The sequence below is a fragment of the Stigmatopora nigra genome, chromosome 2 (assembly GCF_051989575.1).
Source record: "Stigmatopora nigra isolate UIUO_SnigA chromosome 2, RoL_Snig_1.1, whole genome shotgun sequence".
In the NCBI taxonomy this organism is placed as follows: Eukaryota; Metazoa; Chordata; class Actinopteri; order Syngnathiformes; family Syngnathidae; genus Stigmatopora; species Stigmatopora nigra.
The window spans coordinates 19,583,550-19,603,819 of NC_135509.1; the positions used below are offsets into that span (position 1 = coordinate 19,583,550).

The 20,270-nt window shown below is 36.7% G+C and overlaps 1 protein-coding gene across 2 annotated transcripts in view; it reads right to left on the reverse strand.

Annotated features, from left to right (window-relative positions):
• Positions 1 to 157: 157 nt before the first annotated feature.
• The window catches only part of chka (choline kinase alpha), a 33,326-nt gene continuing 13,213 nt past the window's right edge, over positions 158 to 20,270 (reverse strand). For both annotated transcript variants that reach the window (XM_077741279.1, XM_077741286.1), the window contains 9 exons: positions 17,743 to 17,856; positions 17,272 to 17,405; positions 12,861 to 12,965; positions 12,541 to 12,599; positions 12,360 to 12,444; positions 10,085 to 10,193; positions 9,891 to 9,997; positions 9,727 to 9,808; positions 158 to 5,342 (listed from right to left, as the gene is read on the reverse strand). In XM_077741279.1, coding sequence (XP_077597405.1) covers positions 5,283 to 5,342; positions 9,727 to 9,808; positions 9,891 to 9,997; positions 10,085 to 10,193; positions 12,360 to 12,444; positions 12,541 to 12,599; positions 12,861 to 12,965; positions 17,272 to 17,405; positions 17,743 to 17,856 — 855 coding nt within the window. In that variant the 3' untranslated portion in view covers positions 158 to 5,282. The remainder of the gene's footprint in view (positions 5,343 to 9,726; positions 9,809 to 9,890; positions 9,998 to 10,084; positions 10,194 to 12,359; positions 12,445 to 12,540; positions 12,600 to 12,860; positions 12,966 to 17,271; positions 17,406 to 17,742; positions 17,857 to 20,270) is intronic.

Here is a 20,270-nt window from a genome sequence, read left to right on the forward strand (position 1 = left end):
AGTCTTCAGGTCAGAGTCCTCTTTTTAAACAACCGCCTGCATTCACAACCAAAACTTTTTTTTCTTAAACAATTTAAAATGGCTGTTTTTTATTTCCAGTAAGTCTCCACTTTGGAACATGTTTTAACCCAGCCCGGAACACAAAGGCAAACAAATGTTCATTATCTTCACATCTTTTATTTGTGCAAAGCAGAAATACAACAACGAGGATCAGTCATTTTATCCTGCATTAAATAACAATAACAATTGGCTAAGTTAAGCATTATAACAATAATTTAGAATCAAGTATTTTCAAATACATGTGTATTATTATCAAGTTGCAAATCATGACAGTGTATTTCTTCTATTGTTTTCTAGCAGAGCAAGTTGGGCAAGAGTCAACACGGATGTGAACATAATTGTATGAAATTATCAACAACAACAACAAAAGGTTTAATCCACTGTTTGCAGAACATTAAAAAAATCATTTCTAAGTGGATTATTACCAAGATAGTTGGGTGGGTAGGTACTATTTGCTCTTTGGCCTTGACTCATATGAATCCCATTCCTAATCTCTAGGTTTTAGTATGAATTCGGCACCTCTTTTGTAGATATATTTTCAACCATTCTGAAAAGGCTTTTTAAAAGGTTTAGGAGTGTTTATATGAATTATTTGACCATTCTTTCAGAGGCAATTTGTGAAGTTGCACATTGTTGTTGCATGAGATGTTTATGGCCTAGCCATAACAAAGGTGTTCAGCATGCCTGTTAAATTCCGCCAACTGAAGATTGTAATCCATGTTTGGATGGAGATGGCATGTTCCAAAAATTTGGTGTAGATTCATTTGACTAGACTGACCTCAAACAAATAAAACACTGATGAATTCGGACAAAAAGGAACTAAGATAATTCCTCTACATTAGTGTTTGGATTTAAAAAAAAATGACATCTGAAAGAATTTAAACAGTCATTTTTCATGTGAAAAAACCTTTCCCAGATTATATGCAGTACTGCAGATTGTAGACAAACATTAAACCGTATGAATTATGAATGGGACATCACTTCAATTTTAACTACCTTTGAGGAACTCCTTTTGGGAATCATATAAACATTGTTAAGGTAAGCACTTGAAGCAGTTAAAACTCTTGCCTAAATTATGATAGGGGTTTTAAGACTTTAGGTATTGCAAACCCAAATCTACCCATGACTAACATTGGTCCAAGCCATATTATCAGAATGGAAGTTTTCCGAAATAAGTGAAATTATGTCTTACTGTATTTTGATTAAAAAAAATATACAACCATTAAACATGGTCAATGTAACTTTACGATGGTGGAAGGCTTAGATCAGGGGTGGCCAAGTGCGGTCCTCGAGAGCCCCTATCCAATCAGTCCTCTACTACACCTGAATGAAATGATCAACTCATCAGCAAGCTGTCCAGAACTTTCATAGCGATCCCGATTATTTGATTCAGGTGTGTTGGTGGAGGGAGACATGGAAAACAGACTGGATATGAGCACTTGAGGACCAGACTTGGCCACCCCTGGCTTAAGGAATGAGACTTGAAGACCACAGAATGTACTGTTAAATCAAAATCTTTGTGATAGCATACTGACATTAAATACCTGTCCCCAAATTAATAGAAAAAATGTCAAAAAATTTCATCATACACGGCTGTGTACGATGACAACTGGCTTTTGATGATTCGATGATGATGATAAAGCCTATGTCTGAACAGTATATTATTATTGTAAGTATAATCATCATTTAACGAAAATAAAATAAAAACTTAATGGAAGTTCTACTGAATGTAATTTTCCACACGCAAAAAAACCCAACCATGATAATTTTATGGACAATACGTATTCCCCATTGCGTTATCAAATAAAAATCAACGACATATACAATAAAAAAATAAGGATAACAGTGAAATATGAATAAAAAAACTACATGCAAAATGAGTTTTATAATTCAAATGAATATCAGTTTTATTTAAACTGTAATAAAGATTTTTTTTATTTTATTTCTCTTGGTTTTTGTTAAAAGTGCCACACTGGACATTAAAACATTTTGGGAAAGTTCCAGCATCAGACAACTGGCACGTAGAGTAAATGCTGATGAGAGTAAATCACACATAAACACTAATAGAAACAATGAGGTAATGTCAACTGTATGCTTTAAGAATCACATTTTTGGGGTTTCTATATTTAGACTCAGTGTCTCTTGTAGTATTGATTTAACAACTGGCAACATTTTAAGATCACCACGGAATGAATGTAAAGTTAATGCAGTGTGGTCCTCTTTGCCCGGTTGATTTTGATACTATATATGGAATTTTAAAAATTTAATTACAAATGCATAACATTTCATGAAAGAAAAATCTCACAAATTTACTACATACCTGAAGAGAAAATAAAGTGTTTTAGAGGTTACTATTGTAATATTTTCAGGAGTTCTTATACAATCACAGTGCTTCAAGTCTATCAGAATTGTGAGGTATTCACAATTTAGAACACAAAGCTGTATAAAGTACAAAGCAGTTCAACATAATTGTGAAGTATTATGGAAAGCTATAGATAATGACGGTCAAAGGAACGAACGTCTTGGATGTCTTGTCCAATCTTCACTAACTTTTATGTTGTTCCGATTTGCTTTCCAGCTATCATGAACGTTTAAATTTGCACAGTACAATGCAATTTAGCTCATTAATTTTTTTCATTTACAAAACATTTTTTTCTTTCACCAAGATAGTCTGTAGTAAATGAGAAAAAAAATCTAGAATTAATTTTCCCACGAGCTCGGATGGCTTTAAATAATTTACTGTATTGGCCCGCATATACGCCGTATTTGTTGAAAAAAAAAGATGACTGAATCGAGGGTATGGCTTATATGCGCACAAGTTAGACTTGACAGGCACGAAACTGTAAGGTAACAAGGACGAAACGCCAGTCAAATTTATTTTGACGTCTAGGAATATAAGTCAAGAAAGAAAACGTATCCAGCATAAAACATGAAAATAAACTCACGTACAATTACCAGCCATTGCTTGCTCAGGGTGCTGCCATTATACCTAGGGATGACAAACCAGATCGCTGTGCACACACTTCCTGGTTCTACTGTTCACGTGACTTCCATATTAAAATTTGTCTAGGAATGTCCAATCCAGCAATCGATTTATTCAGTATCTCAGAAATACAATGTACGATGATTTTTCTTAAGATTACGAGATGAGAGAAATTGTAAAATTCTACGATTTTAACGCAATTTTAAGAGTATGGCTTTACGCGGACGCGGCTAATATGCGAGAAAATACAATACACTAATTACCTAACTGAGAGCAAAGGGTAAAGCCAAGCGTGTGTGGCCAAGTCCGGGCCTCGAGAGCCGCTATCCAGTCTGTTTTCCATCTCTCCCAACTCTACCACATCTGAATTAAATGATCAACTCATCAGCAAGCTGTCCAGAAGCTTCATACCAATCTTGATTATTTGATTCAGGTGTGTTGGTGGAGAAAGATGGAAAACAGACTGGATATGGGCTCTTGGGGACTGGACTTGGCCATCCCTGGTGTAAAGAAAACAGTCGATCAATTCATAAAGTAAATATGAAATGTAACCAGAACAAAAATTGCAGGTGAGCGGTCGTTACAGCTATATTTTAAACCATTTCAGTTAGTGAACTTCATCCTAGCTTAATGCTGATCATTGACAGTTGCTGTTAAATACAATGACAAAAGATATAATACTGAGTAATGCAAGACGATTCCCCATTGACGCTTTGAATGGGGTTCACCTATGACCATTCTTATACAGTAATACCTTGAGATACCATCTTAATGCATTCCTGGACCGAGGTTGTATGACGATTTGCTCGTAAAAGTCAAATCAACTTCTCCCATGAAAATGAACCGAATCCAAATAAATTGTTCCCACTGTCTGAAAAAACACTAAAAACAGAATATTACATTGGAAAAACATTTTTATTGGTTCTAATTCGCCATCTAACAAATGACTATCTAGTGGTTATGATGCGCAATACTAGAATTAGACATTATTCAGTCCAACGCGGAGGGGAGAGAGAAAGCCATTTTTTTTGGATGACGTCCTCGTAACATAACATAAATGTAACTTAAATTATGATACAGACACTTAAAAATAGGTTTTAATCTTACCTTCCACTAAACTTAATTCTAATTTACTTTTCTTCTTCTGGCTTGGCTCTTTTTACCTCGCTTCCACCTTCACTTTTAGCTGGAGTTTATAAAAGGAACCTATCTGGGGGTGACCGCTTTTGGCTCCCCTTCAAAATATTACGGGAAAAAAATGCACACAAATGTCCTCACAATAGGATAACGCAGAACCACTCGCCAACTGGTCCAGGTGCTTCTTGCGTATTGGCGAGCCAGCTTCGTCACGAGTACACAACGCTCATGTTTTCTTTTATCATTTCATGCTTAATATTGATTGTCATCATACACCTTTTCTTCGTACTACCCTTCATTGCACCTGCTTGCTTCAAACCCATTGTGTTTCCCTTCTCTGCACCAACGCAAAAAATGCCCAATGCTCGTAGATATCTTTACACGAGGGAGATGCGGTGCTGTTATCATAAGTAGCCTCTGGCGTCTTGGCCACCTGGCTGTCTCGAATGCTCATATCTCAAAATTTGTCTCGTCCTGCAAAGCAAATGTTTTCTTGTATGTTTGGGCACTCGTATATCAAGGTATTACTGTACATGGAAATACACCATCCCTTTCTCTCGCCTAAATAACAGTGTAAACTGCCTTTAAAAAAATAAAATTGCACGTGCACCAACTTCATAATATGAAGTCATAATACTATCAGCTCGACAGTCTAGTATTAGTAACAAAGAGTGCCAGGTTACTGGTACATGAGGGTTATATATAATATACATAGCAGGATGCTTCAATAAGCAGAAATCTACTACAATAAGTGGACATTTTGGCTCTTTCTCACAGAATGATCAATACATTGATGCAATGTTAAGTCTAGCTTCAAATTAGATCATTTTTTCCACCTGCTTTAGGTGCTTCTTAGATTAGTCATATTCATTTAAGCAAATACCTGGACCAGATTATATGTCCGTAGGCAGTTGAAGCTTTGAGCTGCAGCACAGTGCGGGGTGCCGAGAAACACCCGGACTTTCAATTCGATTTGGCAGCCCTACCACAAAGAGCAGCCAGCAAATACTCTTGTGGGATAGTTTAAGTAAAGCATGGAATCTGTATCAGCTATTAATGACCCCCTCCACTGACATTGTTTGCTGAAAGTCTTCTCACTTCACTAGAAAGCCCATGTTTTCTTCTGCTGGAAGTAGGCCTCAAATCTGTCGAGTGCGTACTCCTATGGGTCAGAAAATACTAATTAATTAGGAATAGTTGTAGAAACCATTTTAAGAAACCATCATCAGAGTACAAGGTTAAAAAAAAATTAGGTAGGGGTCATTTATTGATCGAAACCCCCCAATTAAAATGACACTGTAGCTACAACTACAGAATGTTATATTCAGAAGATCATAATTCATATTAATATCTCTGCCAGTTATCTGGGGTCACCCTTTGTTATATGCAGATAGATTTACATTTATTCAGAAATAGTCACACATTTGTTTACATATACACTGAGTGGCCGTGACCTGCAACTGCTATTTTGATAAGAAATGAATGGGAGCTTTCAAGCTTTGCTCTTACAGCAAGGCCATTGTTGCTGATAAGTCACTGTTTGGGGCACAGATGTGCAGTAAATTTCCAGTGAGGTGAGTTTTACAAGTGCTCTCGTGGGGTTATTTGCATAAACAGTTGTACCACCACTAACGAAATTAATTGGTTCCAAAACTTTTTTCATAAATTGAAAATTTTGTAAATAGAGCAGTATTTAAACGTATGTGAACACTAATTCATTACACGGTCCGAGCAATACTACTAACTAAACCCTTAAAAATAGCTCAATGAGTCCTAACTTTGTAGGAAAGGTGTGAAGACACAAAAAAGAGAGAAAGAAAATGATCAATTTTTAAAAAAATAAGACATGAAAATGAATAAACATGCAAAATCTATTCGTGTTGAAGGGCATGTGCACAAGCGTCAGGATGCTAACGTTAGGCAACAGAGGCAGAGAGTATACAAAAATGATAGAACAATTGAACATTTAATCTTTTTCATTAATGTTTCATGATTTCTTTGGCATTTAATTTTTCACCAATTTTATTTATGGCCACTGCTTTTTACCTGTTTAGATTTAAGTCCTCCTTCAAAGATGCTTGTTGACGGACGATTTTGGAAAAAAAAAAACATCTTAAGACAATTAATTGCCTTTGACGACTTTTAATACTGTTAAACGACTTTTAATTACTGTTTGTAAAACGCAATTTTATGATCATTTTCCCTCATTTTTGTTTGTCTTGACCCTTTTACTACAAAACACCTTGATGAATATTATGGGTTTAGTTGTAGTATTTACATACTGCTCTACTTAAGAAATGTTCAACTTACGAAAAAAGGTCTGGAACCCAATAGTGCCGTAATCTAAAATGACTGCTGGATGCTCGTATTTTAGTCCCATTGACAGGGATAGATGCCCAATCCATTTTGACTTGGGGAGCTAATAAACCTTGATTTGATGATCCAGTCAAGGTGGATCGGAAGTCTAGCGCTGTCAATGGTGTGTAGTCAGTGAAGTGGCCAAAATGAACAGTCCAGCCCATGTGAGACGTAGCTACCGTGAATGTGGCCCGCAAACCAAGCTCAATTTGACACCCCTGCTTTAAGCAGAAAATGTATACACTGGCTTTCTGACTTTTTTTGCCATATAATATTTTGGAGGAAAAAGAACTGAAGTAAAATAAATCCAGTAAACCGGAGTACATTATGCAATATTTATGTAATGTCATTGATTGAGTGTTTAAATAAAAAAAATAAACCAACAATAATACGAATGCATATAAAAGCAAATTGGCCAAAATCTTTGTCAAAAAAGCATTCAATTGGCCTCAATTCGTTTTCAGGGCCACAAGTGTGGCCACTTGAAAAAAATACAACATAAAAATCATGGTTTGTTATTATTTGTATCACTATAAAAACATGTAAACAACTGTTTTTTTCAAGCGGTTTCATCTTGATATGATTAGATAAAACTTACTTCAGGTAGCAAATGAGAAAGTATGCCTTTTTTGCTTCACACTGTAAATAAAACTTAATTTTCAATGGTTTCAAATCCTTTTTCATGAAAGAAAAGTGTAACGTCAGAAATTCAAAACAGTTTACAAAAGCAATTTTATTAATGTCCGGTCTGCTATATGTTGTATTTTTCAACTACTTGACCATAGACAGCAGCTGTTCCCTGATTATTTTAACAGCTGGTGAGTGTATGACCTTGGGCAGAGAGGTCTGCTGTGTTTCAGACAATGTGAAGTGCAATTCAGAGAACTGCAAACGCTCAGGCATTTTGGCATGCTGTTGTCATGGCAGTCTGACCTGATCTCGGTCGACGAACCTCTTAACTAAAATATTGACTGCGCCACTCTGCAGGTCATAAAGTTTTTGGGGCTAATATGGATAACAAATGATTTGTAGAAACGTATCCAAGAAAGTGTGAGTCTGCAAAAATTCTAAAAGATTGAGAAAAGAGATGAAAATGAAAGGGTCTCTCGTGTGTTATTGTTATTTTTAACCGTATCTGACATAACCTGGCTCCAGCACACCTGCGGGTAGCCCTTGTGGGGATAAGCAGTATGGAAAATGAATGGATGAATTACGCATACTTGATAGATTTATTTGGAAAATATGATTTTTTTTCCCCATGTAAAAAGGGATGTGTCGTGTGATACAAAATTGGTTCGAAGGGAGAATTAAAGGCTCCAATTTTAAAGAATTTTTCTTTGCTGTTGATCATTTTATGCTTTGTGCTTGAAGTTATGTTTTTAGGAAAAATACATTTAATAAGTAACATTTGGGAAACAAAAATAATTCTGTTGCAACTGTTAAATCTGTAAATTTGCAGTGCCTTGTGAAACTATTCGGCCCCATTAACTAATCAACCTTTCGCCATGTTTCAGGCTTCAAACAATAATAGAAAATTAAACTTTTTTTGTCAAGAATCAACAACATTAGGGACATAATCGTGAAGTGGAATGAAATGTAGTGGGTATTTTTTTTAAACTTTTTTTTAACAAATAAAAATCCAAAAAGTGGGGGCCCCTTGCATTCGTACTTTGTAGCGCCACCTTTTGCTGCGATTACAGCTGTTAGTCACTTTAGTCACTTCGGGTATGTCTCTATCAGGTTTGCAAACACTGAAATTCTTGGCCATTCTGTTTGCAAAAGAGCTCTAGCTCAGTGATGTTGGAGATGGAGTGCATCTGTGAACAGCAGCCTTCAGTTCAGGACACAGATTTTCGATTGGATTAAGGTCTGGGCTTTGATTTGGCCATTCTAACACCTGGATATGTTTATTTGTGAACCATTCCGTTGAAGACATGGCTTTATGTTTTGGATCATTGTCCTGTTTGAAGATAAATCTCTGTCCCAGTTTCAGGTCTTTTGCAAACTACAGCAGGTTTTCTCTCAGAGTGGTCCTGTATTTGGGTCCATTCATCTTCCCATCAATTTTTAACTATATTCCTTTGGGAGATGGCACATTCAGGGTGTTGGGCTGTGTTACTTTTAGGCTAAAGATATTTTTTTTTGCATTGCGGCCAAAAAGTTCCAATTTTGGTATCATCTGACTAAAACACCTTCTTCCAGACATCTGGGCTGTCTCCCAAGTGGCTTATACCAAATTCTAAACGAGACTTTTTATGGATATCTTTGAGAAATGGCTTTATTCTTGGCATTCTTCCATATAGGCCACATTTCTGCCTTGTATGAATAATTGTTGTCCTGTGGATAGACTCGCTCAACTGAGCTGAAGATCTCTGCAGTTAACCCAGATTGATCATTGGCCTCTAAGCTGCGTCTGTGATCAGTGTTCTCCTGAAAGTTTAGGGTGAAGGCCAAGTCTTGGTAGATTTGCAATGGACTGATACTCATTTCATTTCAATATGATTCCTTGCACAGTGCTCCTTGAGAAGTCCAACAGTCACTTTGGAAACAGTCGTCCCACCTCTTTTCAGGTTATTAACCAAGTCCTTACGTGTAGTTCTGGGCTGATTACTCACCTTTTTTAGGATTAGTGAAATCCCACAAGGGTATATCTTGCATGGAGCTCCACTCCTATTGAGAGTTACTGTCATGTTTAACTTCTTTCATTTTCTAATGATTGCACCAACAGTGGACCTTTTTCTACGAATCTGCTTGGCAATTTCCCTTTAGCCCTTGCCAGGCTTGTGGAAGTGTACAATTTTGTCTCTGGTGTCTTTGGACAGCTTTTTGGTCTTGGCCATGTTACAAGTTTGAGTCTCACCTCAAACAGGTGCATCTGATTCAAGATAATACGTGGAGGGGAGGTGGCTCTTTAAAAGGCAGACTAACACGTCTTTGAGGGTCGGAATTCTAGCTGATAGACAGTTACAAATAAATCCATCAAACGGTGTTTTTTCATTTTAGATTCTCTCACAGTGTACATGCATTGAAGACGAACATTTGAGACTCCTCCATGATTTTAAATGAGGGCAGCAATGTAGCAGCGTTGAAATACTTATTGAACTCATTTTGTGTTTTCCCCCATTATTTTTTTAACATTATTAAGGGCAAATTGAAGAAGATAAAAGTTGTGATCGTCTATCACTTACCAGATATCCAAATTTAATGGTGGAGAGACGTGCCTGAATGATTGACCATAATCCCCAAAAGAAGTGGGATGCAAGGGAGAACCTGTGTTCCAAAACAAAGCACAATGGCATTTACTTCTGAATGCTGCTAGCCTTTTGGTCTCAGATATAGTAACTTTAATTACCTGTTGACCTCCATGTAAAGGTCTTTTTTGATTTTTCTTTGGTCTTCCTGACTAAGCTGGTCAAATTCTGGATCAGATGCACGCAGGTAATTTTCAAGGAAGTGGAGCTGTAAATAAGGTATCTTATTTCATTATTGAATGTTAAAATTGCTGTATTGATACAAAAAGAACAAGTTTTTAAACATTGCACACACCTGCTGAGCCTTGGTTGGATAACCCTTAGTATTCACTTTGAAGAATGGAAATTCATCACAGTTGTAATCATACATCCATTCACAGAAATGGTTGCCAATATCAAATCCCCTGCAATAGATGATTTCTTTGTTAGAATTGTGAGTTAGTTAAGCATGGTCCCATATTAGGACATTTTCTCTACTTAAAAATTTCCATGATTTTAATTTCTCATTTTATTGACTGCTTAGACCTCTAATTCCCATTCAAGTTAATTGACATTTGTTTTAATTATAAAATTCACAGAAATGTTTACATTTTTATAACTTAAATTGTGTTCATTTCTGTAAATTTGGGGTTCTTAACCTCAGAATGTGGATTTTCCTAGCTAATAAGTAGGCCGTTTAACAGAACACAAACATGCACCATATTGGTTAAGGTCATTTTGGGGTCCTGCTCGGTCCGGAGTTTAGATGCATGAGCTCACGTTGTGCGTGTGCTTGTGCGTGTGTGTGTGCTCACGCGTGTGTTTGCGTGCTCACGTGTCACCGTGCGCACACTTGTGTGTGAATGCATTGTGCAGTATGCACATTTGGGGTGCCTTAAAGGGTGCACAATTCTGGAGGGCCTCGGGATGGGACAAAAGGACTGTGGGAGAAAACAGAAGCTTTGGCTCTTTGCTTTTTGTTTAGCCTTGAAATTTGTAAAAAAAAAAGAAAATAAGAATAATAATAAGAAAAAAAATCCCGAATGTACTCATGGACAACTGTCCCGCAATTCCCATTTTATAACATGGCACAGCTGGCATCATACACTGTCCTTGCATTATGTCTGGAAGCTGTCTTTCTGTGCCTCTACTTGCGCTCATTGGTTTGCCAAATTCTGTTACATAACAACTGCAGAGAGTTTCGACATCACAACCGGCAAAGGGGCCGTGATTTATAACTACTGGGAGGTCATATTGATTTCATCCAGGTTTTGTGCAAGGTGTTCTTTTTTTCCTCTCTCTTGTCCCATCAATCTACATTTCTGCTGAGTATCTAGGTTAGAGTTATGCCATATGACAACATTTGTTATCACGATAAGAAAAAATTATCAGTCGATATCAACTATATTAACTATCACATCTTATTTTTCTTTCAAATTTGGAAATTCAAACTCCTGTGAATAAATGAATTACTTTCCCCATTAAAATATGAAAATAATTGTTACCTTACTTCATAAGCAGTATTTTGGTTGTTCTGCTGTGCAATAAATGTAAGACAACTCCCTCCTTACACGAATAAAAAGTGAAGAATAAAACATGCCGAAATTTTGACAGGCATCTTTATTTTTATAAATTTGCCTCCAAACCAAACGTTTCTGTGCAATATGAAATAAATAAAATAATCAACTGAAGACATCTCTATTGGCAAGTAGACTATTTTCAGCATCACAAAATGAAACAGTGAATTTGCTGCACATATGGCCATTTCCACAAAAAAAAAAAAAATTTGGATGAACATAACCCATTTTATCCTGAGCGTTGGTCTGGAACTAGCATTCATGTCGCAGCAGCTCCCCAGTTCTCTGTGGTGGTCGGGTGGTGTAATTGCAGTTTAAAATGATCAAATCTATATCGAAGGTTTTGTTATTATTGTTGACAAAAATTATTTCATGAGTTATCATTATCGTTTTATCGGTGAGATTTAGTTAAAGTTATGCATTTATTTGTATGTCCGACGCAAATATTTTTAGCAGCCAAGTTTACTTTTAAGGGCATGAACCTAAAAGAATGCTGGACAGACTTTTTGATCAGTACTCTATGAAAAGGATTATTACCCTGATCGATTTGGGGATTTTCAGGCTACCGTTTTCAAACAGTATTAGGAGATATGTTGACTTTTCTTTAAATGGGGCAAATGCAGGTGGGCATTTCAATTTTTTTTATTCAGCATATTGATAGGAGCACTAAACGCATTTTGGAAAATCATTAGATTCCTGATGAAAACCAAGACATATTATAGTTCTTTCTTTTATATATGTTTTCTAACATTCTCAAATGTCAACAAGACAGACAAGAAGATTTTATAATTATCAGTAATGACAAATGCAGTGTTGCTTTTTTAAGGCGTGTGTGACGATAGTTCGTATGATTCAACATTACTAAAGAGTGTGAGAGGACCAAATCAACATTTTAACTTAGAAAAATAAGGACAACCGTTTTTTTTCTTTGTCATTTTGAAGCAGAATCTGTCATACAGAATTATACTTTTGGATCACTTGTCTTTACAACTAGTGAGAAGTGTACAAGCATACCTGTAGTTGTAACTGCTGTACTCGAAGTCAATGAGCATCAGCTTCTGTTTTTCTGACTGATTGTCTCTTAGAAGCAAGATGTTTCCTAAAGAAATATAAATGCAAAAATCAAATTTATCCGGTTTAAATGTTTCATAATTGAATTTGCCCAAACACTATACATATATGTGGATGCTTCTACCTTCCTGACAATCATTGTGGCAAAACACAACTGGAGAATGGGTGGATTCCAGCAAAGACCTGAGCATAACAAAGGAAAGTCAGCAGAGCACTTCAAAAGTCCATCTTATTATTCATTAGGCACATTTTATTAACTTGATTGCGGAATACAAGAATATAAAGCATGTTAAATACTAGATAGGTACCTATGTAGGTTTTCCCTCTGTATTACTGTATTGCAGACCATATTTACAAACTGTTTATTCTGTTTGCCAAATGTAAAAAAAAAACTGCATATGGCTATATTTTTGATTATGTAACACCAGGCTAAGCACAACATACTTTAGCCAATCCATTTCTTGCAAAAGGTTGTAGTTGAGCAAGCGGTTAAAACGCCACAAGTGAGACTCTCCAGTGCAGTTGAGCCTCATGACTTGGGTCAAATACCTGATGAGAAACACAGACATACAAAAAGAGATGTTATTCCATTCACATGTCATAGATGCCGCAATCACTATATGAAAGAGGCATCAACTCTTATTACTTGCATATTGACATCCTTTAAGTGTACATGATGCTCAAAGACCAATATTTTTGGAGCTTTTGATAACAAATATACATGACAAGCCTGTTCTGGGAATTAAGAATTATCACATCCTTTTTAATTTTAAGATACTTTGACTTCTAAATTAAGTGTTTCGATTAATTTACCTGAAATACAAGCTAATGCATGAATACATTAAAATCAAATTCCATGGTAAAAATAAATGAATTATCCACTATTCATCTTTAGGGATTGTAGAAATGATTTGCACATTTAAAATGACATAAATGGATACATGACATAATATTTACCTAATGGATGGTAGTTGGGAACTTTCAATGAAAAAAAATAGAACAGGAGAGCGGACTTTGTCACTAGACACTGACCGTAATTATGCCTTAAAATCCTTGTTTAGTTATCTGTTAAGGGAGGTTAGAAAGGGTGGCTTTGAAGAGATAAGTAGAGTGGAATCTGTGCCGACTCATTAAATAAACAGATTTACAAACCAATAACAGGCAGAATGGAAAATTTGAGGTTAGTGAACTTTTTTGACCAGCTAAATTGTCAAGTATCAGTAATATACCAGACAGATCATGTCCCGGAAATACCAGACAAAGTGTGTTGCAAAATAGTTTTAGTTTTGTAGTAATGATACAATACAAAGGACATCGGAAATATCAGGGCCGCCCACACCTTTTTGCTCCAAGATCTACTTTTCAAGGGGCCAACCTCCCGCGATCTACTTCTCGTATCGCAGACGCCCAGACTGCAAATTAGGCTTAATATTCATACTATATTACATACCTTATACCAGTATTGGTATGATGTGCACCAGTGGTGTTAAAACTTTTTGATCCAAAATCTACTTTTCAGGCAGTCAACCTTCCCACGATTTACCTTTTTTCTAGGCTTCTGACAAATCTATGTTATGCATGTTGATACTGCTCAAAATAGATTCATCAATATGTATGGGAGTGAGAGGTAACGGGAGTGAAAATCCACTCCCCATTCATGCAATAGCTAACTGCAGGGAGTATGCCAAACTCATAATAGGTTTGCTAAGGGAATCAACAGACTGACAAATATTATTGTCTTATATGTACAACCGAACTCAGTTTTGCCTCCGTTGCCTCTTTAAAAACATGTTTTTAGAGTGATCGCCGTCATCGTGGGTGTATAGACAAAACTGCATAACCCAGCAGTCACTGCGTACCGGAAATAGATTCTGGGGCTGTTTCCGTATCTTAGTCAGCGCTTTAACGGTTCATATTCTTCAATAAATAAAGTATATATGCCATGCCTGGCTGCGTCTAAAAGAACAGCGCGTCCTTTGTGTATCTAAAATACAGAAATAGCACTCGTTATTGACAATCCGGCTAAAAATACGATGCGCTTAATAGTCGTGAAAATACGGTAGTTTCCAGTCTAGGTTTGAATGCTCTGTTAAAGCCAATCTAGCGGCTGGAGTTCTTTTGTCAATCCACCCAGAATGACATATCCCATATGAAATACATATGCCAGCATGAACCATGCACGGGGGAAAATGAAGTCGTTAGCTGCTTACCGTAGTTTAGAGACCTGTAGAGGATGGTGATCCCTATCGACTGATATTTTTTATTTTATCGTGATTACAATTTTAATATTGGTCCATATATAAGGCGCACTGGATTATAAGGCACCATGTCTATTTGGGAGAAAACGTACGGCTTTTATGTGCGCCTTATAGTCGTGAAAATATGGTAACTATTTCCTCTGGAATTTAAACTCAGGACAGCCAGGGGAAGGAGTGGGTTATTTATTCATTCATTACTATTCTATTCTGTTTAGGATTGTGGTAATTTCATGGAAATACACAAGAATGCATTCTGGAAAGAGAGAAAGTTGCATCGCTTGAAGTGTACTTTTAACAATAAGCAGGTATTTACATTCATTCCCTTTAAGTGTTAGGGTAAGCACCACATTTTTGTCACAGCTTATCCTTAAACTGACGAAAGGAACTGATTTGCAGTGTGATGTGAGCTTCGTGAGCAAGAACAAGCAACCTACTGTGTACATTACATACAGTTGTGGTCAAAAGTTTACATACACGTGAACACCATAATGTCAGGTCTTTCTATAGTTTCCAGTTATTTCTACAACTCTGATTTTTCCTCTGATTGAGTGATTAGAACAGATACATCTTTGTCACAAAAAACATTCATGAAGTTTTGTTCTTTAATGACTTTATTATGGGTTAAAAGGAAAAGTGATCAAATCTGCTGGGTCAAAAATATACATACAGCAACACGAATTAACAATTTGGGTGACTTAGAAAGTGTCAGTGAAATGAGCTTCATAGCATGGCCTCTTAACTTCTTGAGTGACTAAGAGTGACTACAGCTGGTGACTTCTCTGAGGCCATTTAAATAGGGCTCATTGAAGCAAATACCCACAAATGCTACAATGGGAAGGTCAAAGGAGTTCTGAAAAAGTGAATCCTTGAGTTGAACAAGTCAGGAAAGTCACTTGCAGCAATTTCAAAGCATCTGCAGGTCCCAAGAGCAACAGTGTAAACAATTGTTTGTAAGTGTAAAGTGCATGGCACTGTTTTGTCACTGCCACGATCAGGAAGAAAATGCTAACCTATCAACTGATAGGTCAACTGCTGCTGAGAGATAATTGGGCAGGAGGGTAAAGATTCGACAGAGAATTACCAAAAATCAGATCTGCCAAGAATTAGAAGCTGCTGGAACAGAAGTGTCAGTGTCCACAGTCAAGCCTGTTTTGCATCTTCATGGACTGAGAGGCTGCCCTGCAAGAAGGAAACCCTTGCTCCAAAAGCAGCACCTTAAGGCTCGACTGAAGTTTGCTGCTGATCACATAGACAAAAATAAGACCTTCTGAAGGAAAGTTCTGTGGTCAGATGTAACAAAAATCGAGCTGTTTAGCCACAATGCCCAGCAATGGCTGTTTGCTGCCAATGGAACTGATGCTTTACAGGAAGTAAATGGGATAATGAAGAAAGAGTATTACCTTCAAGTTATTCAAGATAACCTAAAGTCATGAGCACGAAGATTCGGTCTTGGGCGCATTGGGTGTTCCAACAGGACAATGGCCCCAAACACACATCAAAAGTGGTAATGGAATGGCTAAATCAGGCTAGAATTAAGGCTTTCAAATGACCTTCCCAAAGTCCTGACTTAAACCCCATTGAAAACTTGTGGACAATGCTGAGGAAACAAGTCCATGTCAAAAAGCCACCAAATTTAACTGAACTGCACCAATTCTGTCAAGAGGAGTGGTCAGAGATTCAAGCAGAAGCTTGCCAGAAGCTTGTGGACGGCTACCAAAAGCATCAAATTTAAGTGAAAATGGCTAAGGGACATGTTACCAAATATTAGCGCTGCTGTACATATATTTTTGACCCAGCAGATTTGATTTTTTTTCTGTTCTCGTATAATCAAGTCATAAAAGAACCAATCTTAATGAATGTTTTTGTGAAAAATAAGTATCTGTTACAATCACTCTATCAGAGAAAAATCTGAGTTGTAGAAATAACTGGAAACTCAAGAGAGCCATGACATTATGTTCTTTACAAGTGTATGTAAACTTTTGACCACAACTGTATGTACATTTTGACCATCGAGATTGCTGTGGTGAAACCAGCACTTGGAGACTGCCTTCCATTCAGAGCACTCTACATACTACTAAAATGCCTACGAGATGGTCTTCACTGACCAATAGAAGCTTCTGGCATATTTTGTCAAACCCCACATGTGCAGTTTAAGAAAATAAGCCCCTAAGTCTCAAGTATTCTGTTATTGTCTGCTTTATTCAAATTTCTTGAGCCATCTATTTAAGAGTGCCACATTTAACTATAAATAAAACACTTTTAATCCAAAGAGGTTCTTTGCATCCATATTTTTATATAAATAGAAATGTATTTTTCCAGAAAAAGCGTTGTTTGCCTGACTTGTTCCTTCAAAACACAGAAAAAAACACCAATCTGAAAAAACTAAATAAAAAATAGATAACATGCTTTTGGAATTCATCAATCGTGAACGTTGTTCCTCCATATTCATACAGGCTTTTAGTATGTCATTCAAGAAGATACAAATGTTACAAAAAGACAAATATTATTCTACAGAAAGTGTTAAAGCACAGGCCCAAAGATAGAGATTGAAACCTCAAAATAGGCCAGGAATAATCAAAGCAAGCATATTAACTTACTTGTCCATAGTTCCAAACAACCATTTTGGCTCCTTGTTGAAAGGCATTCTCATTCCATGAAACTCCGCCATTTTCTCTGCAACCTCTGCTGAAATGCTTGGGTCACTCAGTTCAAAGGTTTCCAGCTTTCGGCTCTGTCAATACATACATGTACTTGAAAGCAAGAATTTCTATCTGTAACATGGACTGTTTCACTTGTCATGAAAATCATAAACAGACCAAATATAAATGGAAATATTCAAAATGACCTACGATATTTGAGATTGTCTGATCATTTCGAATGGCAGAACATGCAAGTATCAAAAGATTGTCCATGTGGTCAATCAGTGACTTTAAACTGCAAGATTGTGTTATTTCACCTATTCTAGAAACCTATAATCTATCTTCTATGCAAAATAAGATAGCAATACCAAAAGATATGGTTCTCTTCTTTCAACATAACATTCGTGTTAGCAATAAAAGGTAACCTACAGGCACATACTGCTCCAGTCGTCCTTGAGGAAAAATACCATAGAGTTTCGGTCCCAATTCCCTCTCTGCCAGGATTGCAAACATCACACTCTCCAGCACCATGGCCTCAGCTCCCTAAAGCAGACAAAACAAGACAAAAAGAACAGAAGATTGAGAAAAGTAGAAAAACAAAAGAAGGACTTAACTGTCAGAAAACGTATGCCAAAACAATTACTAATTGAAAAGTCACAGGTATTCATTGTTCAAAAATGTATAAACCCAAGTAGTACTTGTGCCAATTTTGTCATTTTTATTAGTTGAAGACACTTCTCATCTAGGTAATTTTAAATATCTTAAATGCACCATATACAAAGAATACAAAAATATCAATTTTGGGCTGAAACCAAGCAAGAAAACTGAAGTATAAATTATGAAGGCAATTATTCAAATTGACTTCTAAAAATATATATACAGTAATACTTCAATATCAGGTGCCCCGACATACGAGCAATTTGAGAAACGAGTAAAATTTTGAGCAATCATTTGTCTTGGAGATACGAGACAAATTTTGATATGCGAGCATAAAACGGGTGCGGGAGACTACTCATGAGAACATCATAGGCACTGTTTTTCTGGTCACAACTCCTTCGTGTAATGTCTCTACGAGCACGTCTTTTTCAGTGGTTTTTTTTGTCCCGTTAGTCAGTGAAGAACGGCAGAGGAGCTTGCTCGATAACAGAGTGGTGTGTATACTACTTCTCGTTGGCAAGTGGTTGTGTGTTATCCTATTGTGATGACGTGTGCATCATATCGGGAATATTTTGAAGGGAAGGCAAAAGCAAACAACACTCGATGTGTTGCATCTGAAAGTCAGGGTGGAGGGAGGTCAAATAGAGCCAACCTGGGAGAAGAAATGTATAAAAATGTAAAACAAAATTAGAATCAAGTTCAGTGCAAGATTAGATTACATTTATTTTGTGTGTCTGTGACGTAATCCAAGTTCATTTAAATTTGTATGTTATGTTACGAGCGCGTTGCTGTGCAAAATATAAAGGAAAAAAATGTTGTTCAATCACATTTACAGTATTACCTGTACATGAGTGCCCCGACATTTCAAGCAAAGGTTTACCTTGACACACGAGACAAATTTTGATGTACGAGCCTACAGCCTACGCCTATGAGAACATCATCTCGTCGCAATTCCCTCGTGTAAATGTCTCTACGAGCACTGGGCAGAGCGTTGCATTTTTTCAGTGGTTTTTTTTTCCTGTTAATTCATCAGTGTAGAATGGTGCTTGCTCGCCAATGCGTGAAGGATAAACTACTTCCTGTTGGAAAGTGGTCGGTCGTTCGATATTCTATTGTGGGGACATTTGTGTGCATCATTTTCGGAATATTTTCAAGGGAAGACAAAAGCAAACAACCGTCGATAGGTTTCTTTGAAAAACTGCAGCTGAAAGACAGGGTGGAGGCGGGACAAATAGAGCCAACCTGGGAGAAGAAACGTATAAAAATATAAAATTAAATTAGAATTAAGTTTAATGTAAGGTTAGATTAAATATATTTGAGTGTGTCTGTATCGTAATCGTATCGGCCTTGTGTGTTTGTCACTCTTTTGAGTCCATCACCACAACTACTGATTTCAGCTATGTCTCCATTAAAAAGCCTTTCCTACAGAAACTAATACTGGACACAGTCATGAGAAAATTGCAGTAGATAGATTAGTTTTACGAAAAAGCTTCATCCCAACTCCACCAACCACTCTTTGAACAGCCTGGACTTTCTTAATCTGCGTGGCACAAATCTTGTACACCCACACGAACTCAATGAACTCCAGAGAGTAGAAATGAATCTTCAAAAACAGCATTTTGGATATGTTTAGTCTATTACCATAGTTTCTTTCTCACCTGACTAAAACAGTCTTCATTCAAATGTTTTTTCAGGATGGAGTTGTAAAACTGACCAAATCCTCTAGAATAAAATAATGTCACTGTCAACCACAAAAACATTTCTATAGTAAAAGGCCATCTAAAAAATTAAAATGCAGCCATTTTCGCACTTTAGCGAATAACTTAGGGATAACTGGCTGCAGAAAAAGAACATTAGGATGACTACTGGGATCTTTGGCCACCTGCCAGGGAATCCATTATACTCTCCAGTTGGAAGATGCAGGAGACAGCTCTGCTTTGTGAGCCCATCAACGCGAGATGACAAATCATTCTACAATGCATCTCATTGCAGCAATAGGACAATGACTGATAGAGCCTTACTATTACAGCTTTTGTATAGTGCACTTGCAATATAAAATAATTCCAAATGAGATGGAAATGTTGCTCCAGCAGTTTGCCTTCAGAATTCATCTTAAATATAAAACAAAATGAGAACAGAGTCAAGATAGCTACGAGAAAAGCTGCCTTGCATTCAAAACAAATATTCCCTTAATTAACAAGTGACTATTCTCTAATGTCAAAGTCGTAACACATTAAATATTTTATTGTGAGTCAGTAATGACATGACGTATGACTTAAAATCGGGGTCAAGACATTTTA